This window comes from Thamnophis sirtalis, unplaced genomic scaffold, assembly GCF_051295495.1.
Source record: "Thamnophis sirtalis isolate CommonGarterSnake01/CBP01778 unplaced genomic scaffold, rThaSir2_p1.2 scaffold_3, whole genome shotgun sequence".
Classification (NCBI taxonomy): Eukaryota; Metazoa; Chordata; class Lepidosauria; order Squamata; family Natricidae; genus Thamnophis; species Thamnophis sirtalis.
The window spans coordinates 174,110,659-174,137,669 of record NW_028261383.1 but is presented as its reverse complement, the minus strand read 5'-3'; the positions used below and the strand labels follow the sequence as shown (position 1 = coordinate 174,137,669).

The window sequence follows — 27,011 nt, the reverse complement described above, 5'->3', positions numbered from 1 at the left end:
AAAGGGACGCATAAATCGAGCTCGGGAAAGGGAAAATGCAACCGTCTCTCTCCGGTATGACTTGATGGAAATCCAGAACAAGCAAACAATTCAGCTTTCCAAAAGCCTTACGCTTTGACAAGAAACAGAAGTATTTATTTATTTATTTATTTATTATTTATTTATTTATTTATTATTTATTTATTATATATTTTTATTTATTTATTATTTATTATTTGTTTATTATTTGTTTATTATTTGTTTATTGTTTATTATGTATTTATTATTTGTTTATTATTTATTTATTGTTTGTTTGTTTATTATTTGTTTTGTTTATTATTTGTTTATTATTTATTTATTGTTTGTTTGTTTATTATTTATTTATTATTTATTTGTTTATTATTTATTTATTGTTTGTTTGTTTATTATTTATTTATTATTGTTTATTTATTTATTTACTTATTTATTTACTTACTTATTTATTTACTTACTTATTTATTTACTTACTTATTTATTATTTATTTATTATTTATTATTATTTTATTATTTGTTTGTTTATTTATTATTTATTTATTATTTATTATTATTATTATTTACTTACTTATTTATTTATTTACTTATTTACTTACTTGCTTATTTACTTACTTATTTATTTACTTACTTACTTATTTGTTTACTTATTTACTTATTTATTTATTTGTTTGTTTGCAAAATTTATAGGCCGCCCAATCCCGAAGGACTCTGGGCGGCTTACAAAGAAAAAAGAAAAAAAGAAATAATAAGAAATAAAGGAAAGACAAATTTAAAAGCATCACTCATGCACTCGATCTGATCGGGGCTGGACCTCAACAATGAGGTCAAGAGCCCCAGGCCTGCCGGAATAGCCAGGTTTTAACAGCTTTTCCGAAGGCCGTGAGAGTGGGTGAGGTCCGGATCTCTGGGGGTAGCTCATTCCAAAGGGTAGAGCAAATTGTGGCAGTCAGTTTTTTTTTAATTGCCTGATTTTTATATCAGCTGCCAAATCCTGTTTTTTTTCTTGTGGAATTCAACTCCTCTTACCACACAGGGCCACGGAAATTAATCTCCAGCGACCTTTGATTTGGGAGTTGGGAGCAGAAACTGGATGCTTTCCCTGTTCTTGTGAGCTTGAGGAAAAGTTGGAATATTTTGGAGCACGGCAGTTTTGCAGCCGCTATGAGAGTTTCTTGAGACGGGATTGAAGAGCCACCAGCAGCCCAGCACCCTCATGTCAATGTGGCTGGTGGCCTTGAAGATAGGAGAGAAAGCTCCCGCTGGATTACTGCAACGCGCTCTACATGGGGCTACCCCTGAAAAGCGTTCGGAGACTACAGCTAGTTCAGAACGCGGCCGCGCGAGCGATATTGGGTGTACCGAGGTACACCCACGTTACACCTGTCCTCCGCGAGCTGCACTGGCTACCGATTAGTTTCTGGACGCAATTCAAGGTGTTGGTTATTACCTTTAAAGCCCTTCATGGCTTAGGGCCAGCATACCTGCGAGACCGCCTACTGCCACATACCTCCCAACGGCCGGTAAGATCCCACAGATTGGGCCTCCTTCGGATGCCGTCAACCAGACAAGGTTGGCTGGCGGGCCCCCGGAGGAGAGCCTTCTCTGTGGCTACTCAGACTCTCTGGAATCAGCTACCCCCAGAGATCCGGACCTTACCCACACTCATGGCCTTCAGGAAAGCTGTTAAAACCTGGCTGTTCCGGCAGGCCTGGGGCTGTTGACCTCATTGTTTGAGGTCCAGCCCCGATTAGACTGAATGCATGTGCTCTGTAATTTTTATATTGTCCTTTTATTTTCTTTTTCTCTCTTTTTACTTCTGTAAGCTGTCCGGAGTCCTTCGGGATTGGGTGGCCTATAAATTTTAATAATAAATAAATAAAATAAAATTTCTTGACTCTGCTTTGCAGACAGCAGTGATGAGTCGGAGACATCAGAGGATAGCGACATTGACAGCGAAGCATCTTCAGCTCTCTTCATGACGGTAATTCCAGAGGCAGCTTCTTTCGCCCAGAGAAGAGGAGGTACCGGATTTTTCAGAGTATAAGATGCACCTTCCCCCACTAAAAGAACACGGAAATGTTGGTGCGTCTTATACACAGAATACAGCCATTTTGGGCCTCTCAAAGCCCCGCCCTCACATCCCATTTTTGTGAAAAAGGGGCCATTTTTTTTTTGCAAAAACAGAGGCTTTTTTGCCTTGCCCCAGCCCTGCTGAAGCCTGCAGAGGGCTGCTGGGGGCTGAGGGAAGGCAAAAAATTTTTTTCTTACTTACCTCTTCGAAATCTTGGTGCGTCGTATACACTGGTGTGTCTTAATAGTCCGAAAAATACGGTAGCTAGCATCGAACTTTCCTCCTGCAGGAAGGCTAGCTACTGTCCCTGGCATCTCCAGGAACCCATCCCATCTCTTCTCTGCTTCCCTTACTTGGTTTGTGAACCCCAGAACGCTTCCGGTGTGCTTGTATTTAGAACAGAGCTTTTGTCAAGGGCAAAGGCCGGAGTGAAAGTCCCCTTTCTGTTTCTACCACTGCAGCTCAGCCAGATGGGCAACTATATTTGCATATTGTGAACCAGGAGCCAAGGTGGCGCAGTGGTTAGGGTGCAGTACTGCAGGCCACTTCAGCTGACTGCTATCTGCAGTTCGGCGGTTCTAATCTCACCGGCTCAAGGTTGACTCAGCCTTCCATCCTTCCGAGGTGGGTGAAATGAGGAGCCGGATTGTTGTTGGGGGCGATATGCTGACTCTGTAAACCGCTTAGAGAGGGCTGAAAGCCCTATGAAGCGGTATATAAGTGTAATTGCTACTGCTATTGCTAACCCTAACTTCACGGAATAGTTGGTGACCCTACAAATCGTTTTCCCAGCTCTATACTTCTGCTCGTCTGTTTGGTTTGCTTGACAGCTTTGCAAATCAATGGAGAGAAGCAACTCCTCTATAAAACGTTTTGCCCAGCTTATGTTTTTGGCGTTGAGGTTTTAAAAATGCGTCCTAGTAGAAGCTGTTTGACTAACATAAATTGGCCCTCTGGATTCCACAGCGCAAAGTTATTTTGCTGCTGCTTCCCTCCTTGTCCGAGGTGAAGGTCCTCTCCCAGCATCAGCTTCGTTTGGCTCCTCACAGAGTAGTCCTTGCTGATGTTCTGCCTACTCAAGAGGCTTTTTAGCACAGTATGGGGCTCAGGCTCAGGCATGTTTGTGTAGAACAAGGGGGTTCACCAACAAAAGGGTGAACGACAAAACCGCGCCCGACTAAACCGCGTCGCTGATGTCATCAACAGGGCGACAACAGCAAGGAGACAGAAGCGCGCTGTAAAAGTAACCCTAACCCTAAACCTAACCCTTAACCTAATCCTAACCCTTAACCTAAACCTAAACCTAACCCTTACCTTAACCCTAACCCTAAACCTAACCCTTAACCTAATCCTAATCCTTAACCTAAATCTAAACCTAACCCTTACCTTAACCCTTAACCTAATCCTAATCCTAATCCTAACCCTTAACCTAACCCTAAACCTAACCCTTACCTTAACCCTAACCCTAAACCTAACCCTTACCTTAAGTTAAATCGGCTTTCTTTCGACGCGCTATTGTAAAGCGCCCTTCTTTCTACGCGCTGGCTGTTGTCGCCGCGTTGATGACATCAGCAACATGGTTTAGTCAGGCGTGGTTTTGACCCTTTTGTCGGGTCACGGAACAAGGGAGCATAACTGAGCCCATCCTCCTGACACCTTCACAGAAAAAGAAGACTCCTCCCAAAAAGGAACGAAAGGGCTCAGCCAGCAGCTCACAAGGGAACAGCCGTCCAGGGACCCCCTTGGTGGATGCCAGCAGCACCTCGTCCATGCTGCGGGCTGCAGCCAACAAGCTGGAACAAGGTAGGGCCATGTGTGGGAATCTCACCTTGTCTGTCTCTTTGCTGGTCTCTGTACCCTCTAAACTCAGCGTATTTTTGGGAAGCCTTGGTGAAAACCCCAGGGGGGCTTTTTACCAGGTTCGCCTGATACGTCAGTTGCGTCCCTTTCTGGATCGGGATGCTCTGTGCACAGTCACCCATGTCCTCATCCTTTTTCGCCTGGACTACTGTAACGCTCTCTACATGGGGCTGCCCTTGAAGAGCACCCGGAAGCTTCAACTGGTCCAGAATGCGGCTGCGCGGGTTGCCATGGGGGCACCTAGGTGCTCCCATGTTACACCCCTTTTAGGCGGCCTGCACTGGTTGCCGGTTGTCTTCCGGGTGCGATTCAAGGTACTAATTATGACCTTTGAAGCGCTTAGGCCCAGGGTACCTGCGAGACCATCTACTGCCACCGGTAGCCTCCCACCGTCCAGTGCGATCCCACAGAGTTGGCCTCCTCAGGGTGCCGTCGGCCAGACAGTGTCGGCTAGCCACCCCCAGGGGGGGAGCCTTCTCTGTGGGAGCGCCTTCCCTCTGGAATGAGCTGCCCCCCGGAGCTTCGCATAATCCCCGACCTCCGGTCCTTCCGACACGCCCTAAAAAGTTGGCTTTTCCAGCAAGCCGGCCTGGCCTGAACAAAACAAATCGAAGTATTGATTATTGTTAATTTTAATTTGAATTCTTTTAAAAAAATGTGTCACTGTTAATTTTAATTGGGTTTGGGGATATCCTATTTAATTTCCTCTTAACTTTTGTATTATGTGTTTCTTTTAATGTTGTACGCCGCCCTGAGTCCTTGGGAGAAGGGCGGCATATAAATCCAATAAACCTCAACCTCAAACCTTTTCAAAGCAAGCACTTCGAATGCTTTGCCTACAGAGACACAGTTTGAAAAATGTGGAGGCCATCTACTTCAACCAAGCACTGGTGTTCAGTAGTTAAAGTCTTTAAGCCTGCTTAACTATCTGCCTCTTTTTCTGTGGCTTTTAGTAACACAATCTTTGTATTTCATCCAGCCACTGTTCCACTGTTGACTGGAATTGTGCATTCCCTGAAAATTATTTGGGAGAATGTGCGTTGGAATTCTTGTGAATATTGCACCTTTTGTCTACTCGTGAAAATAGCCTGGACTTTGTTCGGAGTTTGATGTAAGCCTAAAGAGAGTTTTTTAAATTAAATCTCTTCTTAAAAAATATTAAAATTAACGTAACTCTGACAACATCGCCAGCGATTTTTTATTGGGTGGAAGCTTTTTTTTACTTTATTGAATCTCCCAAGATGCTTCACTTGTGTGAGGTCCAAAGTATCCCTTCAGAATGGTTGGACAATTGAACTAAAGTTGAAAGATCTTAATTCTAGTTCAGATACTGGAATAGGAAAAACAAATTTTGTCTCTGGCTGCGAAAGTTCCTTCTGCGGTGATGAGTTTTCAAGATCTCTGGCACTGAACGGAATCATATCTTGAGGCTGAATTAAAGCTAGCAGAAGAATCTAGGTCAGTGTTTCTCAACCTTGGCAACTTGAAGATGTCCGGACTTCAACTCCCAGAATTCCCCAGCCAGCGAATGCTCTGGGAGTTGAAGTCTGGACATCTTCAAGTTGCCAAGGTTGAGAAACACTGATCTAGGCTGTTTGTTCCTTCTTCAGCAACTCTCTCTTCCACTTGTCCTTACATGGGCCAAGGTCCTTGGAATTGTTTGCCAGGAGATTGATTGATTGATTGATTATATTTGTATGCCGCCCTTTTTTGCCCCGAAGGGGACTCAGGGCGGCTCACAATTCAAATCAGGGAAGGGGGTACAGACAAAAAATAAAACAAAACATAACAATGCATAATTTAAATACACACAACAGTCATACCATTCGAGACGGGGGCAACAGCTCTTTAGCCCCAGGCCTGTCTGAACAGCCAGGTTTTAAGGGCTTTGCGGAAGGCCTGGAGGGTGGTGAGGGTTCGAATCTCCACGGGGAGTTCGTTCCAGAGGGTCGGAGCAGCCACAGAGAAGGCTCTTCTCCGGGTAGTCGCCAGTCGACACTAGCCGGCGGATGGAATTCGGAGGAGGCCTAATCTGTGGGATCTAATCGGTCTAGTGGAGGTAATTGGCAGCAGGCGGTCTCTCAAGTACCCAGGTCCAATACCATGAAGGGCTTTATAAGTGACGACTAGCGCCTTGAAGCGTATCTGGAGACCAATAGTCAGCCAGTGCAGCTTGCGGAGGATAGGTGTTACGTGGGTGAACCGAGGTGCACCCACGATCGCTCGCGCGGCTGCATTCTGGACAAGTTGAAGTCTCCGAATGCTCTTCAAGGGCTGCCCCATGTAGAGCACGTTGCAGTAGTCCAGTCTAGAGGTCACAAGGGCACGAGCGACTGTTGTGAGGGCCTCCCGGTTCAGGTAGGGACGCAACTGGTGCACCAGGCGAACCTGGGCAAATGCCCCCCTGGTCACAGCCGACAAGTGGTGTTCAAAAGTCAGCTGTGGGTCCAGGAGGACTCCCAAGTTGCGAACCCTGTCTGAGGGGCGTATAATTTTACCCCCCAGACTGAGAGATGGAATACATGGCCAATTAGTAGGAGGGAAACACACCAGCCACTCGGCCTTATCCGGATTGAGTACAAGCCTTGTTAACCCCCATCCAGTCCCTAACAGCCTCGAGGCACTGGCACTTCACGTCAACCGCTTCACTGAGTTGAGAGAGCAGATCAGAAGGTGCTTCTGAATTGTAGCTCTGAAGTTTATCTGACTTTTGTTTGCCTTGGACAGGGAAACGACAGGCAGGCTCCAGTGAGCTCCCAGCAGCTAAGAGGTTGAAAATGGATGCTGCCACCACATCTGGGAAATCTACCCCACAGCCAGTCTCAGGAAAATCAACGCCCAGTAGTGGGTAAGTATATGAATAAGCTACGAGGGAGCAGAAATAGGAAGTGAGACTACTGTGTGGTGTTGGAATAATAACAAAACAAAAAATATACATCCAATGTGTATGAAATGTTAAAACACCTAAACTTCATCAAATGTACGTTAGGCATTCATAGTAAGTATTTAAATATTGCTAATAATATTATTTAAGAGCCGAGGTGGCGCAGTGGGTAGAGTGCAGTACTGCAGGCCACTTCAGCTGACTGTTATCTGCAGTTCAGCGGTTCTAATCTCACTGGCTCAAGGTTGACTCAGCCTTCCATCCTTCCGAGGTGGGTGAAATGAGGACCCAGACTGTGAGGGCGATATGCTGATTCTGTAAACCGCTTAGAGAGGGCTGAAAGCCCTATGAAGCGGTATATAAGTCTAACTGCTATTGCTTGAAGAGCCAAGGTGGCGCAGTGGTTAGGGTGCAGTACTGCAGGCCACTTCAGCTGACTGCTGTCTGCAGTTTGGCGGTTCTAATCTCACCGGCTCAAGGTTGACTCAGCCTTCCATCCTTCCGAGGTGGGTAAAATGAGGACCCGGATTGTTGGGGGCAATATGCTGACTCTGTAAACCGCTTAGAGAGGGCTGAAAGCCCTATGAAGTGGTATATAAGTCTAACTGCTATTGCTATTGCAATTTGGTGATTTGAAACTATGCATTGTTTTAAAACATGATTAATAAATGGAAGGGGTTATACATAGCACTTTGCTCAAACCAAATAATTCATACTAGGATCAAGTCTAAGAAAAGCAAAGAGAAATCCTTTTGTTTGAATCCTAGCTTAGTGACCGACATAGAGAAGTCACAAGTTCTACTCAACCCCATGGTACTTTCCAGCACAATGATTCGCCTGTTTCCCTGGGATTTGTTTTCATTATAACTTCTAGAGATTTGTTTTCAGATCGTTGCTGAAAATTAGCAGGATGATTTCCTTGTCATACTGAAGCATGAAAGATTAAAAACTGATCTGTAAACTTTCCCAAAAATCCTCTGTAAAACCAATTCTACAACGTTCATTGCCTGGAGTAAAACAAAAATCCTAGCTTTGCCCACTTCTATGATACTGAACTATCTGCTTTATATCAGAATGTGTGGCATCTGGTCATCAATTGCCTATTAATGTTTCTTAACTGAAATAGTATCTGTAGTGAAAAGCTTCATATTGTAAATACGGTATTAAAAACATGAGAGGATATAGAAGGGAAATATTATATACATGTACAGGTATGATGACATAACAATGTTGATGTAATGACTGTAAGGTGTTGTAGGTTAGAGTGCAGTACTGCAGGCCACTTCAGCTGACTGCTATCTGCAGTTCAGCGGTTCTAATCTCACCGGCTCAAGGTTGACTCAGCCTTCTATCCTTCCGAGGTGGGTGAAATGAGGACCCAGACTGTGGGGGCAATATGCTGACTCTGTAAACCGCTTAGAGAGGGCTGAAAGCCCTATGAAGCGGTATATAAGTCGAACTGCTATTGCTATGATCTTTTGTGAATTTATTTCCAGAATTAGAACTATAGCTAGTGTCTGGATCGGTCCATTAACTTGCTTCCTTTTTTGCAGTGATGTACAGCTGACGGAAGATGCTGTGCGCCGGTACCTGACTCGCAAGCCCATGACCACTAAGGATCTCCTAAAGAAATTCCAGACCAAGAAGACTGGATTAAGCAGCGAACAGACAGTCAATGTGCTGGCACAGATTCTTAAGCGCCTGAACCCTGAGCGCAAGAACATCAATGAGAAGATGCACTTCTTCCTTAAGGAATGAACAGGGCCAGGCGTGGGAATTTGCCAGCTGGCTTTGAGCTTCTTGTGGTTCCACAACGGCTCTGGTGGCTGGAAGCCGAAACCATGGGATTGGCATCTGATGACCTTCTGGGGAAAGGGAGAAGCCCCTGCTCTGCTTTCACCTGGAAGCCGTCTGGAAATTGGAAGATGCGGGGGGAAGAGTTTGGCATCACCCGTTACTGGGTATGGAAGATGCCATTTTTCTGAATGAGAGGTAGGGATGTATGGGGAAGAGAATTAACAGACAGTGCCGTTTTTGGAAATAAACCTGTACACCTTTTACACTCTGTCCCCTGTATTTATTTATTTTTTTCTGGAAGACCTAGAAATTACAACCTTACTAATTGTTCACACACAGAACCCGTCTTGAATAGAATAGAATAGAATAGAATTTTATTATTTGTATGCCGCCCTTCTCCGGGAGGACTCAGGGCGGCGAACAATTCAAGGGGGAAAGAGGGGAACATAAAAACGAAATACAAATAATAAAAATAAGCAACAGTCGCACAACCATACATGTCGAGAGGGGATGGGAACTCATCACCCCCAGGCCTGCCGGCAAAGCCAGGTTTTGACGGCTTTCCGGAAGGCCTGGAGAGAGGTGAGGGTCCGAATCCCTGCGGGGAGTTCATTCCAGAGGACCGGAGCTGCCACAGAGAAGGCCCTCCCCCGGGTAATAGCCAGGTGGCATTGGCTGGTAGATGGCACCCGGAGGAGGCCAACCCTGTGAGATCTAATGGGTCTGTGGGAGGTAATTGGCAGCAGGCGGTCTCTCAAGTGAACCTTGGCATGGCATGAAAGCAACCACTTAAAGCTTGCTGAGGATATCTCCTCAGCAAAGAAGCTTCCAGCTAGTAGGAAACCTTTTGCTAAGGTACGCTGAAGCCAGTCCAAGATGTTCCAGCATTATAGTATAGTGGTTTCCCTGGAAAATAGAAGACAATTTCCAACCTGAAAAATGGGAAGAGGCAGTTCTGAAGAGAGCACACACACGAGGGGCGTGGGTGGCTTGCAGTCACTCAAGTTAGAAGCTGCTAAATAATCTGGGGCAATTTTCTTGAGCTGTTTTTCTGATGCCAGGGCAAGTTTTGTGCATTTCCATTGAACTTTTGGTGGAAACGGGAATGATGTATTAGTGTAAGTCAGCATGGAACAGGAGGAGGATTTGCCTTTGTGTCCCCCACCTCTATGTCCAATAATTTATTCTAAAGTTATTCTCTTGTGGTGAAGAGGGAGAGAGGAAGGACTTGTCAGATCTTCTCCATTTATTAATTAGGAAAGGAAAACCATGAGACTCCATTCGTAGAAATCAAATGTACTTTTACTAATTAAAAATGGTTAAAGTGAATGCATAGCGAAGTCTGGTTAATTAGGCGCGAAAGCAGTTGATATATAGAATAGCCCATTCCCCACCCCTTGGCATCACCATCCCAGCCCAATCATAAGTCTTTCAAGTGTCAGGTGGGAGATAACTTCAAAAGGCATCACGAAGATGGAATGTCGGTGCCGTTAGTCCAGGCGGGAAACACCCACGCATGCACAGTCCGAACAGTCGATGAACTCCAGAACTTTCCTCCAGCACAATGAGTAACCCCTCCCAAATACCATGCCCTCCCTCCCCGTTTCATGGCAGCTGAAGCGACAGCAAAGCAGAAGCTGACAGGACTGGTCTACAGGCCAGCAGCATGCAGTGTGCAATCGTGGAAATTAAAAGCTGCTCAGAAGAGTGATGGTGGAGGACAGAGAGTCCATGTCCTCATTCATACTCTAGTATTATCAAGAAATAGTCTTTTAGCCACAGGAACAACTACTTGATATTATTACAGCTGGATCTAAACATTCTTATCAACCCCAACTTTTATTGAGCCATCTCTCTCTGGTTTTCAAGAGCGCAATTCACGGAGATGTAAGATGAAGGAGAAACGGTGGTGGAGAACCAGAAGTGGGTTCCTACCAGTTCGCACCTATTCGGTAGAACCGGTTCGTCAAATCTACCAAACCGGTTAGAAGAGGTTCCACCAGTGGGACCCAGAAAGCAGGCCACACCTACAGAAGAGGTTCCAAAAAATTTTGAAACCCACCATTGACATACACACACAGACTCACACAGAGAGAAAGGGAAAGAGAAAGAAAGGAAAAAAGAAAAAAAGAGAGATGAAAGAAAAAAAGGAAAAGGGAGAGAGAGACAAAAGGAAGGAAAGAAAGAAAGAAAGAAAGAAAGAAAGAAAGAAAGAAAGAAAGAAAGAAAGAAAGAAAGAAAGAAAGAAAGAAAGAAAGAAAGAAAGAAAACAAAACACATGGCCGGCAAGCCACTCCCACAAAGGAGGCCACACCCACAGACTAGGTTCGAACAATTTTTTGAAACCCACAATTGACACACACACACACACACACACACAGACTCACACAGAGAGAGAAAGGGAAAGAGAAAGAAAGGGGGGGAAAAGTGAGAGATGAAAGAAAAAAAGGAAAAAGGGACAGAGAGACAAAAGGAAGGAAAGAGAGAGAGAGAAAGAAAGAAAGAAAGAAAGAAAGAAAGAAAGAAAGAAAGAAAGAAAGAAAGAAAGAAAGAAAGAAAGAAAGAAAGAAAGAAAAAAAGAAAACACATGGCTGGCAAGCCACTCCTACCAGGTCACATGGCCGGCAAGCCACTCCCACAAAGGAGGCCACACCCACAGAGTAGGTTCGAAAATCTTTTGAAACTCACCACTGTGGAGAACCCACTCTTCTTTGCCGTGAAAATTACCACACATGGAACTGTGCGCAGAGAACAGCACTGAACCATCTCAATGCCAAGGTATAATTAGGGTTAGGCTGTAGGGGCGCTTTCTGATATTGGCATGGATGAGCCCCAAGAATCTCCCCTGCTGATCTCCTTGCCTCTTTTAAAAAAGCAAGCGATTTGGAGAGAAAGTCGTTAGGTTAAAAACATGCTTTTCCATTTAGTACTTTTGGCAGGGTCTAAAATTATATATTCAGGCAACTGGAGACAAGACTTTGCACACAACACACCCTGCTGTGTTCAGCTTCCTCCTGCATGATTGTTTTTAGTCTAGCAAAAAAACAACAACTTACATTTCAAAGACTGGAGTAGATGAGAATAATTGCTGCAGATTGCTCACATAAATTCTAAAGTTTCATATTTTAAAGGAATTTATAATTCTGGTTATAATTATTTTTGGAAGGAGGCAAATACAAAAATAAAGAATTCTTAATTAGTGGAGGATTTGGAAAAAGGGGAAATAATTTGTAGAGGCACCTGAAAATGCTTTTTCCACTTTACCTGGCCTTCCCGACTCACACAATTTGACTTGGAACGCTTCACTGCATCCATATCCTTTATACTTTGAAAATTTAACAACCGGTTCTCTGCCCTAATGATCAGCTGGATAGGCGTGGCTCGGTGGTCATGGGACTGGTTGGGCATGGCCAACTCAATGTCACTCAGATTGATGGTTGCTTCGCCTTAGCTGTTACAATGGAATAAGGGTTAACCGGAGAGGCAGTTTCTGTAAACGGGGGAATAAAGATGAGGCTAGAAACATCACCAGAATGTTTCCTTCCTGCCTTCCTTACAGGATTAGCCCTGTAATGTGGGGGAAAAACAAAAGGAGATTTCTTCCAACAACCGGTTCTCCGAACTGCTTAGAAAGTTACCAACCGGTTCTCCCAAATAGGTGCGAACCGGCTGAATCCCACCACTGATCTACACTGAATACATCCAGACCCCATTTGGATTGCAACTACTTCATCGGAAGTGGAAGAGCCAGCAAATATAACCAATACTGCCTCCCAGCCTAGCAATCCATACATTTATGCCCATTAGAACTTCAACACATAATTATGCAGAAGGGGTCCCATCTTCACTGCACCCATATCCTTTATGTGAAGTCTAGCGCAGTATTATTTTTGTGCACCCTTCTAGACTGCACTTTTCAAAGTATAAAGGATATGGATGCTTTTCCCAGTTTTGTGAGAACTTAAACTAAAAGCCATTAGAAACTAAAAGAGACGATTGTGCGCTTGCTGGTGCTGCTACCATATTGATACTCTTGTCTTTTAGTCCATTTACAAATATCATCAGTCCCTGGGCTTTCTAGTGCTTTAGGAAAGTCCTAAAGACCTAAGACCCATTTAGCAATTCAGGCTAAAATTCCATTTATATGTCACCCTGCAGAACCAGAGGACACCAAGTTGGAGAAAGCTATGATAAAATAGTTTATACTGTACTACAACAGCATACTGCAGGAGTAAGAAGTATTATTTATTTTAACCAATATTTACAGAATAAACTACTAAATCAAGCTAGCCCGTGACCCGACGAAAGCGTGAACGTCATAAGCGCGCCAACAACACCGCGGCGCTAAAACCGCGATGTCAAAAGCACACCGACAACAGCGCGCCGACAGAAGCGCGATTTACTTTAAGGTAAGATTTACATTTAGGTTTAGGGTTAGGGTTAGGGTTAGGTTTAGGGTTACTTTACAGCGCGCTTCTGTCGGTGCGCTTTTGTCGGCGCGCTTTAGGGCTAATTAGTCGCTCATTCGTCACGCGGTTTTGTCACCGCGCTTTAGACACCGCGGTTTAGTCAGGCGTGCTTTTGTTGTGCGCGCATTTGTGGTGGAACCAAGCTAGCCAATGTTTATTTTTTTTCATCCTTTTCATGACCTCTTAAACTGTTAATAGCAATAACTTGGTTTGCACAAGCAGAGGGCAGAAAATATATATTCCCTAAAATACCCTTAAAATGCTGCTGCTTAAGAAATTCTGTACTTCAAAAAGTATACTTCTACATCATTATTTGGCAGTTGGTACAGCTACTGCTTAAGAGCAATTATTTTGATTCCTGCAAATTGCTGTTCTATTTCTATACACAATGGGCATTAAGAAGAATCACCCAAGTTAGCAGATTCCCAAATTGACCCTGAAGCCTTTTTGGAACTGTGATTTTTCCTTCCTCTTGTTTGTTTTCCACAATAAACAGCAGTGGTGATTTTCTCTAAAATGGTTTTAGTGCCATTTTAATATCAAGTCTTCATCCATCATCGCTTCAGGAGCATCAAGTGTCCCAAGTTTTGATTTATGTTAGGAAATCACTATCTCCCAGCCTGGAACAGCAGCAGCATTCCTGACATTGTTTCTTACATGCCAATCCCTACTGGCAGTAGAACAACTTTATAGATGTCCAGGCTAAAAATAATTGGCTTGGGATAACACCTGCAGAGAGAGACAAGAGTTTCTAGCTGCTTCAGCCTTACGGATGAGTGGGCCACTGGGCCTGCAAACAGAGCCGTTTTCATGGTCTTTCAGAGACAGAATTTGTACTAAGTCTCCTTCTGTATTAAAGTCAGCAGAATTCAGTTGCATGCAGTCATCTGAGCCTTTTCTAAGACAAATCCAACAAATGCAACTTACCAGCCCTGCAAAGATTCTTTCAAAACTTAAGCTGAACTTCACTATGACTCTGCTGAGTGTAAAGAAATAACCTAAAATTATACAAGTATGTTTGTGGGTCTGAATACTCAGAGCACCTGAATCAGGCTTCTCTTTTTTGTATAAAGTGCAGTTTGTATTGTTAGAATAATCTAAACGTCAAATAAAAAAGATCTAAACATCAGTCAAAAAGAAAATGGGGCTCAATGCATAGTGAGGTCTTAACTGGACAATAATGGTGGTGAGTTATTAAGTAATATTGCTTGTCTTAGTTTCTTACTACACACTATAACTACCTCGATTTATATGTAGATCAGGGGTGGGTTGCTAATCCTGTTCCAACCGGTTCGGTTGGAATGGGGCCGGCGGCGTCCTCGTGCACGCGCGCAGTTCACGCATGCGTCTTAGCGCCTGCGCGATGCTCCAGCTGCTCGCAGAGACTCGCGCAGGCGCTGTATGTGCCATCCAGCTGCTCGCAGAGAATCGCGCAGGCGCTGTATGTGCCATGCTCCTGCGTGGAAGCGCAGAAGCCTTCAAAGACCGGTAAGGAGCGTGGGCGGGCGGGCGGGCCCTTCGCCATTCCCGGAAGTTACTTACTTCCGGGTTCGCCGACCAACCGGTTCGCGGGGACCGCCACGAACCAGTTGAAACTCACCCCTGATGTAGCTCCATACTTAAGTTTTCAGCGATGAAAGTAAGAGCTTCTCAAATTCATAAAAGCACTTTATAAAATATTGCATGCTTCTTAAGATCCATTCATTCATATCAATTCAAAGCATGTAAATTATACTTAAATTCAAAATTAGCTAAACTTAGTTAAATCCATTGGTAATAGGTATAGTTAAATAAAAATGGATAATGATAGTAATGTATACAATGTTGAGTTGATATGATAAGTAATAATTGGATATGAGAAGGGAAGGTTAGAAATATTTTTGGACTATATATAAAGATTATTAATAACAATAATAATTATCATAAACTATATATAGTTAAATTTTAACTAATAGGGGGGAAATGCTATGATATAGGGTATGATTAAATAAAGAAAGAATAATGATAATAAATTATATACATGGAGGATTAGAAATCTTTGGTATTAAATATTATGGATGTTTAGCTAAAACAGGATATGAGGACTTAATGTTAATGGAGGATTTTATAAATATGTAAATGAAATGCCAGCATGTGGTTATGGATTGAATCTTGGTATATTTTATGATGAAGGACGTTTAAATAATCATAGTCAAATAAAAGTGGTCATTGTCCCCCCACAGCATTATGAAAATGTCAAGGAAAAGAACCAAGAATCAAGTCATTTTATTTAGCAATAGCAATAGCAGTTAGACTTCTATACCGCTTCATAGGGCTTTCAGCCCTCTCTAAGCGGTTTACAGAGTCAGCATCTCGCCCCCAACAACAATCCGGGTCCTCATTTCACCCACCTCGGAAGGATGGAAGGCTGAGTCAACCCTGAGCCGGTGAGATTTGAACTGCTGAACTGCAGATAACAGTCAGCTGATGTGGCCTGCAGTATGGCACTCTACCCACTGCGCCACCTCGGCCCCATAATTTAAGATTATGGGGTTCATGCCAATACTTAGAGCCGAGGTGGCGCAGTGGCTAGAGTGCAGTACTGCAGGCCACTTCAGCTGACTGTTATCTGCAGCTCAGCAGTTCAAATCTCGCCGGCTCAAGGTTGACTCAGCCTTCCATCCTTCTGAGGTGGGTAAAATGAGGACCCGGATTGTTGGGGGCGATATGCTGACTCTGTAAACCGCTTAGAGAGGGCTGAAAACCCTATGAAGCGGTATATAAGTCTAACTGCTATTGCTATTGCTATTGCTACTCAGAAACAGCTACTTCCTTATATCCAAGTACCAGGAAGAAGCAATAAAGGAAATTTTCTTGCAAATCTACTTGCTTGCAACTCATTCTTCTGAAAGTTAATAAGCTTCTTACTTTTAGGTTTGAAAATGGGGAGTGGATGGATGGGAAGAAAACCAGGATATGTTGTTCAGAAACGAGAGGATGCCAAGCACATACTCACAATGGAAAAGATTTTTTTTTTTCATTTTTAAAAACAAAGGGCTTTCCTTCTTTCAAGCATTCCTTCATGCACTATTTATGGGTTTCCAAGAAGGCCTCTGCTGGATATAGGTTAGAATTTTTTTATACATGCGCACACGCACACACACGCACACACTTGCCTGGTCTAAAAAAAAGAAGATATTTCTATTATAAAATATTAGAACTTCAGCATGGTACCTTCAGATGTGTTGAATTACACATTCCCAAATTCCTATTGGAGAGCATCAGAAATTTGAATTAGATAAAATTATGCTTTTTATCTATTAGCAGTTATTAACTGAAATAATTAAGAGTAATATATATATCCTTCATACCAAATGGTACAGACAGACAAAAAAAGGCAAAGAATGCCACATAATGAGACACTTGCTTATCCAAAATGTCTGTTTTGGATCAAAAGAAAAAGCACTAAGGTAATTGTTGTAATCTATTACAATACAATAGCAGAGTTGGAAGGGACCTTGGAGGTCTTCTAGTCCAACCCCCTGCCTAGGCAGGAAACCCTATACTGTTCCAGACAAATGGCTATCCAACATCTTCTTAAAGACTTCCAGTGTTGGGGCATTCACAGCTTCTGGAGGCAACTTCTGTTCCACTGATTCATTGTTCTAACTGTAGGGAAATTTCTCCTCAGTTCTAGGTTGCTTCTCTCCTTGATTAGTTTCCACCCTTGGTTGCTTCTTGTTCTACCCTCAGGTGCCTTGGAGAATAGTTTGACTCCCTCTTCTTTGTGGCAACCCCTGAGATATTGGAAGACTGCTATCATGTCTCCCTTAGTTCTTCTTTTCATTAAACTAGACATCCCCAGTTCCTGCAACCGTTCTTCATATGTTTTGGCCTCCAGTCCCCTAATCCTCTTTGTTGCTCTTCTCTGCACTCTTTCTAGAGTCTCCACATCTTTTTTACATCATGGTGACCAAAACTGAATGCAGTATTCCAAGTGTGGCCTTACCAAGGCATTATAAACTGGTATTAACCCTTCACGTGATCTTGATTCTATCCCTTTGTTTATTCAGCCTAGAACTGAATAAACAAAGGGATAAGAGCCAAGGTGGCGCAGTGGTTAAATGCAGCACTGCAGGCTACTGCTAGATCAGCAGTTCGGCTGTTCAAATCTCACCGGCTCAGGGTTGACTCAGCCTTCCATCCTTCCGAGGTGGGTAAAATGAGGGCCCAGATTGTTGGGGGCGATATGCTGACTCTCTGTAAATCGCTTAGAGAGGCCTGAAAGGCCTATGAAGCGGTATATAAGTCTACTACTATTGCTATTGCTATTGCTATAACTATGTTGGATTTCTTGGCAGCTGCTGCACACGGCTGGCTCCTATTTAAATGGTTCTCCACTAGGACTCCAAGATCCCTCTCACAGTTACTACTATTGAGTAAGGTACCACCTATACCGTACCTGTGCATTTCGTTTTTCTTGCCTAAATGTAGAACCTTACTAATCTGATTTAGGTTAATGAGATGCAGGTCAAGTTGTAGTCCACTATTAAAAGGATTAATAAAATTGCAAATCAATGAGATATTGCTTGGGCAAAGTAGCTGCTTATCACAACTCCTTTCTTACACAGATGGCTTTAAAACAAACCCACTCTGGAAGCTGTAGACTGTTCATGCTAGACTTCAACCAGCCTTCAACCAGCAGAGTCAACTGTTGCCCAAGGAAATGGAATTTGTAACACAAAATACAGTATATAGACAACATCTAATTCCAGGTGTCTTGGGAAAACACTCTTCCCTCATTCCCATTTAATCAATCCCCTCCCAAAACAACAGAGTGGCAAAAACTGAAAAAGGTGATTTCTCTCTGTTCATCCTCTGAATATGTACATTAAATGGAAATATAAGAAAAAGCTAGGTACAGCACAAATTTCTATGCTACATAGCATACATACATACATACCAGGGGTGGGTTTCAACCGGTTCGCGGCGGCCCCTGCGAACCGGTTGGTCGCCGAACCCGGAAGTAAGTAACTTCCGGGAACGGCGAAGCCCCCCCCCCCGCGCCCGCGCGCCCGCTCCTTACCCGGTTTTGATGAATTCTGCGCTTCCACGCATGCGCAGGACGCATACAGCGCCTGCGCAATCCTCCAGGAGCAGCTGGAACATCGCACAGATGCTAGTATGCATGCGTGCGCTGCACGCGTGCGCGAGGACGCCGCCGGCCTCGTTCCAACCAAACCGGTTGGAACGGGGCGAGAAACCCGCCCCTGATACATACATACATACATACATACATACATACATACATACATACATACATACATACGAACTTCAAGGACTCGCCTGATTCCAACCAGTATAAAAATCTGATAGTTTGACTGTCATTTCAAGATATCCTTTGGGAAAGTCAGGTTCTGAATCTTATTCTTTTCGTAGACCTAACCAAATCCAAATTTCCCCTTGCAGAAATCCATCTTTCAGGGGTTTTTTTTTAACCCTTTGATTTGTGTGTATGTGTGTGATGTGATGTGCAACCTCTGAGATTGTGGCATAGAATTGGGGGGGGGGAGTCTCTAAATCATTCAGTCCTGACAAGATAATGTGAAGGTTTGCTGGATCTCACGTACAGCCTGTACAAAAACATATAATGTAGAACATAGCCTGCACTTTGAAGAGGATGCTCAGTAAGGTAAGAGGCCTTCATTCCGGAAAAAAAACTATTATTGAGAATAACTTTCAATGTTGTGTCCTTAACAAAAGCCAGAAAAGCCAGGATTTTCTATTTTTTTTTCTTCATTAAATGTTTTTATTTTCCATTTTCGTACAGTCACATATATACTGTGCATAACCGGGGCCATACAACATTAAACAATAATCACAGCAATTCCTCTTGTCAACAATACCCCCAGAAATATAAATAAAATGAAACTCAAACTCAAACTCAAATAGAAGCCCAATATACCTCTTCCACTCTCCATACACCTCTTTCTTCCGCCCCCCCCAACTTACTATCTTCCCTCCATCATCCCCCTCTACCCTACTTCCCCTCCCCCTCTACCACTCCTCTCTCCCGATCCTCTCCCTCCCTTCCTTCTCACCCTCCCTCCCACCCTCTCTACCCCTCTTTCTTCTATCCCACTCCTCCTCCCCTTGGTGTATTTCTACTATATGTCAATGTATTCAGCTTGTCCTATTTTTACAGAAAAATTAAAGAGAAACAGTATACATGTGAAATCGCATTACGTTGAAATCTAACTCATAGTATATGTCCCCTCCTACCCTCCCCTCCCCCACCCCCTAACACCCCACCTCCCTCCCCCACCGACTTCCCAGAGCCCGTACACGGTATAGATTTTTAACAAACACAGTCTAAAATATATTGAGACAAAAGAAATTTTAAAAAAAGAGGTTAATAACATCTCTACATTGATCTTAGCTTCTTCCTGTTACACTAACTTTGAACAGTTTAACTCATTCCTGATCTTAAGCGTAGACTATCTGGAATTTCTTAGTCCCGTATTTGTTTTGTGTATAGTCAATCCATTTTTTCCAGTCTCGTTTATATATCTCATTTGAATGATCTTTAAGATATGCCGATATTTTAGCCATCTCGGCTAAGTTTGTAACTTTCAATGATTTTCTACATACTTTTGAAAACTGTCTTCTAGATCCCGATTTTCCAGTTAAACTGAGGTTGTCCTTTGTTTTCCACATGAAAAGGTGGAATCTGTCTTTCCTTTTCTACACCAAACCAAACAGGTTGGAAAAGGCCACATTTCCTAGCAGCTAACAGGTTTCCACCCCTTCCTTATTTTATATTAATTTGAAAAAATAATGGAGGGGAAGCGAATATCCTGCAAAGCAAAGCACCAGCTGAAGCATATAACCTATATCCAAAACTACATCTGGATCCCATATAGACCCAAGAGGCATCTTTAAGAGGGGGGGATGATAATGGTTTGAACCTGAATGCTTTGCTATAAAGTGTACCCATCTGTCATTTTCTCTAAAGGGAAACAAATGTGCACCCTACGGGTAGGAAGCATTTTGAGGGGATAAAACGGTAGGGTCTTTTGATAAATGTGTTGCTACAATTGGCAATACCCACGATAGCAGGCATTTTGTGGAACATCAAAAAAATATTTTCAAAATCCCAAATGAGCCCGAAAGATTGGGGTCCCTTGGCCTAACCATAAGAATCCACCTAATTTCCAGTCTGTTCTTCCGTTCTTAATGATCCTCCAGACTGTTTCCACTCCTGCTAAGCCTCCATTGGGTCCTGTCGTGGTATGCGCGATGCCAAATGGAAGGAATGCACTGCTCGGAGATGGAAATGCAGACAGCAGAGATCCCACTCGTGTCAGCCCGATGATGATGATTTATTGGCTCTGCCATGCCACATCCAAGCCCTCCTATAGCCTCACTAAGGCTCAAGGAGATGTTCCATACACCACAGAGCTAAGCCGACAACCAGACGACAGCTCGCCTACTCTTCTTCCTTCTTTCTGACCTTTACCTCGGCATCTCAGGAACGCTAGCAGCCATGGGGGCACAGATTCAGAAATGTAAAAGAAGCCCAAAAATATCAAGTACACCAAGGAGAAGCTCTTCAAGATACAGCAGCTACAGAAGCTGAAATACACCAATGAGGAGCCAAGGTGGCGCAGTGGTTAGGGTGCAGTACTGCAGGCCACTTCAGCTGACTGCTATCTGCGGTTCAGCGGTTCTAATCTCACCGGCTCAAGGTTGACTCAGCCTTCCATCCTTCTGAGGTGGGTGAAATGAGGACCCAGACTGTGGGGGCGATATGCTGACTCTGTAAACCGCTTAGAGAGGGCTGAAAGCCCTATGAAGCGGTATATAAGTCTAAGTGCTATTGCTATTGCTATATATTCTTCCACCCCTTACAAAAGTAAATAATTATATGCATATAATTATGATATACACTATAATTTTCAAACTTGTAAACCCACGTTTTTGCACCCCCTGGAGTATCATCTCCCACCCTTGTTTGGGAAACCCTGCAGTAGGAGAACACTACTTTCAACTTGCAAGATTCTGCTAATGTAGCTTTGCAATTATTACCTTATTTGGCCATGTTTCCTGTGTGAATCTATGACAAATGTGACATGCCACAATATTTTGAATGACATGCCAGCGTTCACCAACCCCCTGGCAGCCACATTCTCGCACAATTCTTGGTGACTTCAAGAATGGAGTTTGCTTCTCACCGGCTCTGAACCCTCCAGAGGTTGTGCAAGAGGAATATGCTATCAGGCTTACTCCGAAAATGAATTTGTTTTATATTTGATTTACTTGCATTTCATTTTTATAATTATCTGGTGCTTCTTTATATAATATATAGCACCACATGTGATTATACTGTATTTTTTTTAAAAAAAACGAATATGTAAATAATTGCTTCCCTTTTGTTCAGGGCGTGGAGTATGTGATATGCCAGCAGAGTCAGGTTAAGTATTTTCCGAGTGTTTGACATACTGAGTGTCAGGCCTGCAATTATATTCCTTTTAGAATTTTGGCCTGCCACACTTTCTCTTATTTCAATATGCTGTTTCATTAGTATAGTTGATGGGAGGGGGGAATAGACAGGAGTAGGATTGTGGAATGTATTGTTGTCATTCTTTTCTAGAAGCTCAAGCTCATCTTTTGTCTCCGCACTTTTACACCTGACCGGAAGCAGCTGGGTGTGGATGCCAGCGTGGAAGAAGAAGATTGGATCATGTGATGGATTGTGGGTGTGGGGACAAGATCACGAACTTTTAACTGGGTGGGATTCTGATGTCATTTCCAGAATTGGGATCCATAGCACGATGCCAACATGTCTGTCTTATTAAATTGGAACCTTAATGATAGCTCTGCCTTGGACTCTGATTTAATTCTGCATGATATTTGGAACGCTGACACTGAGGCCAAAAGGTTCACCATCACTGGTGTATCTGGTAATGCTGACATCAGAAATATCCTGGGGGTGCACTAAAAATGTAAATATGAACCTTTGTAAGGCTCCACCAATTTGAAGTCATAAACAGCCCTCAAATGCGCGCCCGACAAAAGCGCGCCGAGAAAACGGCGAGGTCGAAAGCGGTCCCACAAAAGAGCGCCGACAAAACCACGCCCACAAAAGCGCGATAAGGGTTAAGGCTAGGGTTGTTACGTTGTTTTCGTTGTTTTTTGATGCTTTTGTCGGCGCTCTTCTGTGGGCGCGATTTCGACCTCGTGGTTTTCTCGCCGCAGTTTTGTCGGCGCGCTTTTGTCGAGCGCGCATTTGTCGGTGAACCGAGCCCTTCATGTCTTCACCAGATATTCCATTTGCAGTTCAGGTGCTGTCTTTTGCTTCTGGCAGTGAACCATCTTTGCCTAATCCTCCCCACAAATAGTGAATTTCACAGGTTGGAACTCTTGAGTTTGTGTCAAACACACTTTATTCTGAAACAGTTAAATCTTTTTTTTAAAAAAAAACCTGAATCCTTGAATGGAAATTCCTGGAGTTGATTACGCCCAGGCCTGCTGTGATGAAATGCCTTTGAAAGGAGTTGGGGTGTGTGTGGAGCAAAGAAAGACTACTCCATAAATTATGCCTAGATGGAACATGCTGAACTGACTTTCTTGGCCCTGGCGTTAGAGAGACAGTTTTTGTGAGACATCCTGAAAGAGGGATTCCCTTTTCAGGTACAGATGGTTGGTAAAGAAATGGATATAGGCCTTCCTCTTGAGAGAATTTGAAGATACCACTATCAAGTTTTTGCTCTGATTGGAAAGCATTGTTACCCTTCCTTGTGTGCACATGACAGGTTATTGAACTGAAGGGACAATGAAGGGAAGCCACAAGATTTGAGAGGAAAATGTATCCAGCTGTTAAGTAAGTTGCAGAGCAGTTGTGATGTTCCTTGATTCTTTGTAGAGCTTGAGGACCATTGAAAAATATAACTTTCCTTATGCCTTCAATTGAAACAAAAACTTATGTTCTGATGCACCATATCTTAGTACTAGATACCAAGAACATAGAAGAAGGAAATATGGGTGACTTTTGGGTTAAAAATATATTGGTCTGATGTGGTCCAACAGAAATCATCCTATACACTTCTGCAATGATTAAATTAGATAACCTAATATAATAAACACTTTCTTTGTAAAGTTTCAGATCTCTTCCGAATAATCTTTAAAATGCATTCCAAGACATTATTTTTCAAATTTAATTTTCTCCCATGTTTGCATTTTTAGTTTCCTCCCAATATCTTCTCCCAAATATTTTTTTCCCCTTTTACTTCCAGTCACATCTCATTTTTTTTTGTTTCATGGTTGAAGCTGGTTGGACTTCAGTGTTGTCTGGTTGTATCAAGTCTCTGTTCTCTCACCATCAACATAAAAAAGCAGGATGTGGAAAGAAAAATTCAAGGTAGAATAGAAACTGTCTAGAACTTACCTAGATTTAGGTGGTGAATAAATTTCATAAGTAGAATAAAATGTACTTAGAGCTATGAGGTTCCCTTTAATGAGAAGTGCATAATATAAAGAATGTTTCAAATAAATAAAGCAAATGCTATCCTCTCCACCTCTGATCGGCTTTTAGAATCTGATAGCAATAGCAATAGCAGTTAGACTTATATACCGCTTCATAGGGCTTTCAGCCCTCTCTAAGCGGTTTACAGAGTCAGCATATCGCCCCCACAGTCTGGGTCCTCATTTCACCCACCTCGGAAGGATGGGAGGCTGAGTCAACCTTGAGCCAGTGAGATTAGAACCGCAGATAACAGTCAGCTGAAGTGGCCTGCAGTACTGCACCCTAACCACTGCGCCACCTCGGCTCTATCAGAAGCGTTCTACGGGTGCGGGGTATAGAAAAGGTCCTATTGCCACCTTTACAGCCTGATAATTTAGGGAGCATCCCCCCTGAGCCTCTTGCTCTTCATCCTCCCTCTTTATCTGACCATACCCTAGACAGCATCTCTTTGGTGGGGATATCATTAGGTCTGCTGCCGCTTCAGGTGACCACATGGGTTTTTGCACATTGTTGAGGCTGGCTCAATCTTTTTCTTGGCAAGGACGCTGTAGTGGATGTCTGCCATGTTCAAGCGTGGCTATCAATTGTTTCTTGGTTGAGAGACTCTCACAGTGATCTAGAGGAAAGGTTAACAGGCTGTTGGAAAGCCCGTCCTGCATACAGATCTCATCGAATCCATTATGATTTATGTATTGAACCTCTGATCCTGCTGCGGAGGAACCCTGTCTGGCATGATCTATAACGGTTTAAAGGTGCAAGGGTTAATACTTCTGTTCCAAGCATTCTACGGACAATTCCTCCTCCCACCCACTCTTTCAAAGAAGGTATAAAGGAAGGGGAAGATTTATCTTTCCTATAGAGCTCTTGGCCTTGCTCACTGGGGAAGGGATGGGCACACCTCAGCTTGTCTACGGCCTGTCTCTCATCCTGTTGATCCAAACAACTCCTTCCCAACTCACTGACGGCAACATGATGCAAAAGTCAGGCACCTGGATCAGAGACGTATTACAGAGACAACTAGGTATGACGAGAATTGCTCGGAAACTGGTTAAAAGACTCCCTACTCTTGCTGATTTGATTGGCCAAGACATGGGTTTGCCATGCAGTAGGGCACCAGGGTTCCACCACAAAACCGCGGTAGGCTAAAGCGCGCTCAACGAAAGGGCGTACCTGATGTCATCACAGCGCGACGAAAACATCACGCTGTGAGCGGTAAAGTTAAAATTAACGCGAAAACCTTACCCTAACCCCCCCAAACCTAACCCTAAACCTAACCCTTAACCTAACCCTAACCCTTACGTGAATCGGCTTGCTTTAAAAGCGCTTTTTAAAGCGCCCTTTTTTCTCGGCGGTCGTATTTCTCGCGCTGCTGATGACGTCAGGTACGCGCTTTAATCGGGCGCGCTTTAGTGGACCGCGGTTTTGTCGTGCCACGGGGCACCAGCAGTGGTGATAAAAGGCTATTCATTTGACAGACTATATAGCTCACTAATCCTATATTTAAGCAGCCTAGGTTTAACTACCTACTCTTCTCAAACTTCCAGGCTGGGTTGGAACATCGTGTTAAATCAGGTCAAAAGACGACCAAGAGGCTGCATTTCCCTAATTTACAGTTTGCTAATTTTTTTTTTAATCGTCATTATAGTTTTCTGTAATATAATGCATTCAGCAAATTCAGCTTACAGTGTATTCAGTCTATTGCATGTAGGTGGAAATGGGTTGATTTAGTAACCAAGTAAGTACATCGCGTAAACTCAATTCCTATCATGTTCTAGAACATTAGGTTAATGTTCTGAGTTTTACAGAAGTCTATCTCCATTAGCAGTTCCAGAGAAGGTTTTTGAAATCCTAAATACAAGAGTATACAATCCAAAAGGCGCACTCTTATTTGTAAGACACCAGAAGATGCTGAGAGGTTCCCGGAAAAAGAGGGTGGCATTTGGAGGTCAACAGTGGGCATAAATATCTAAGTGCTGCATTGAATGAAAAGCAGAAGGACGTTTCATAAGAGGCAGGTGAAGGAGGAAGGAAGACTAAGTAAGAATGGAATAGAGTCAAGGAATTTGAGGACACCATGAGTGGCTAGGTGTGGGGGGGGGGCATAACGTAAATGGAACAAAAATAGCATCAATGAAAGGTTATCAATTGCCAAATAAACTTTCAGCATCAGGATATCAGTAACTAGCATTTTACAAAACATTATTGAATTGTCTTAGGCATCTAACACCTAAGATATACTTGTGTCTTAGGTCAATCCTACACCAAGATTTCTATCTATTTTATCGTGATATTTAGAAGATGGTGGGGGGAGAGAGATATCTGTCTTTTTTTCCTTCTTGTTAAACAATCTTACACTAGTCTTCCTCTCGGGAACAGAAAGATATTTGAAATTTCTCAGCAACTTTTATGAGCAAAGTATTACAATGAAGATCACATATAGCAGGGATATAAAGAATGCACAAACACAAACACAAACACACATACACACACCAAGCATTGCTGAGTTACAATTAGAATTAGCTGTCAGAGCATAGCCAAAAGTAAGTAATGATGGGAACTATAATTTAATATCCGAGGGACCAGAGAATTTCTCAAGATGTGACAATGGGAAGTCCATTTGTCTTTTTCATTAGTGCTTTGGGTTTGGATAGACCAGAGACAAAGTTGAAGGAAATGTTTGGCATACAGGGAAAAGCATGCATTGTGCGATATTCTCTGTGTTAGGTAAGATGTGTATTGATATCCATTATTCACAGTTCAGAGTACAGGACACGCATTTTATAAGGTGTGATGTGTATTATTAGAGGGACGTGGTGGCTCAGTGGCTAAGTCGCTCAGCTTGTCGCTCAGAAAGGTTCGCATCCCTAGCGCCGCGTAACAGAGGGAGCTCCTGTTACTTGTCCCAGCTACTTAGCAGTTCGAAAGCATGTAAAAATGCAAGTAGAAAAATAGGAACCACCTTTGGTGGGAAGGGAACAGCGTTCAATGCGCCTTCGCCGTTTAGTCATACCGGCCACATGGCCACGGAGACGTCTTCGGACAGCGCTGGCTCTTCGGCTTTGAAATGGAGATGAGCACCGCCCCCTAGAGTCAGGAATGACTAGCACATATGTGCAAGGGGAACCTTTACCTTTTATGTATTATTAACAGGATAACTGGCAGTTTTTGATAGATAAGTGGACTATTGCTAAAGTGATAGAAATGTAGACCAGTCCAATCACATAAAAACTTAGACGGTGTGGATTTTCAAAGCAAACAAAAGCTCGCTGTCCATCACCATCCTTTTCTTCCAGGCAGTCTTCTTTTAGACTCTTGTCTACTGGAAAAAAGGCTGAAAAGGCTACCCGGGGGAGGGCCTTCTCTGTGGCTGCTCCGGCCCTCTGGAACGATCTCCCCGTGGAGATTCGGACCCTC

The 27,011-nt window shown here is 43.3% G+C and overlaps 1 protein-coding gene across 2 annotated transcripts in view; it reads left to right on the top strand.

The window, feature by feature from the left end:
- The window catches only part of GTF2F1 (general transcription factor IIF subunit 1), a 32,254-nt gene extending 23,367 nt beyond the window's left edge, over positions 1-8,887 (top strand). For both annotated transcript variants that reach the window (XM_087710991.1, XM_087710992.1), the window contains exons 11-14: positions 1,920-1,993; positions 3,748-3,886; positions 6,671-6,791; positions 8,381-8,887. In XM_087710991.1, the coding sequence (XP_087567117.1) occupies positions 1,920-1,993; positions 3,748-3,886; positions 6,671-6,791; positions 8,381-8,585 (539 nt within the window). In that variant the 3' untranslated portion in view covers positions 8,586-8,887. The remainder of the gene's footprint in view (positions 1-1,919; positions 1,994-3,747; positions 3,887-6,670; positions 6,792-8,380) is intronic.
- The last annotated feature ends 18,124 nt before the right edge of the window (positions 8,888-27,011 follow it).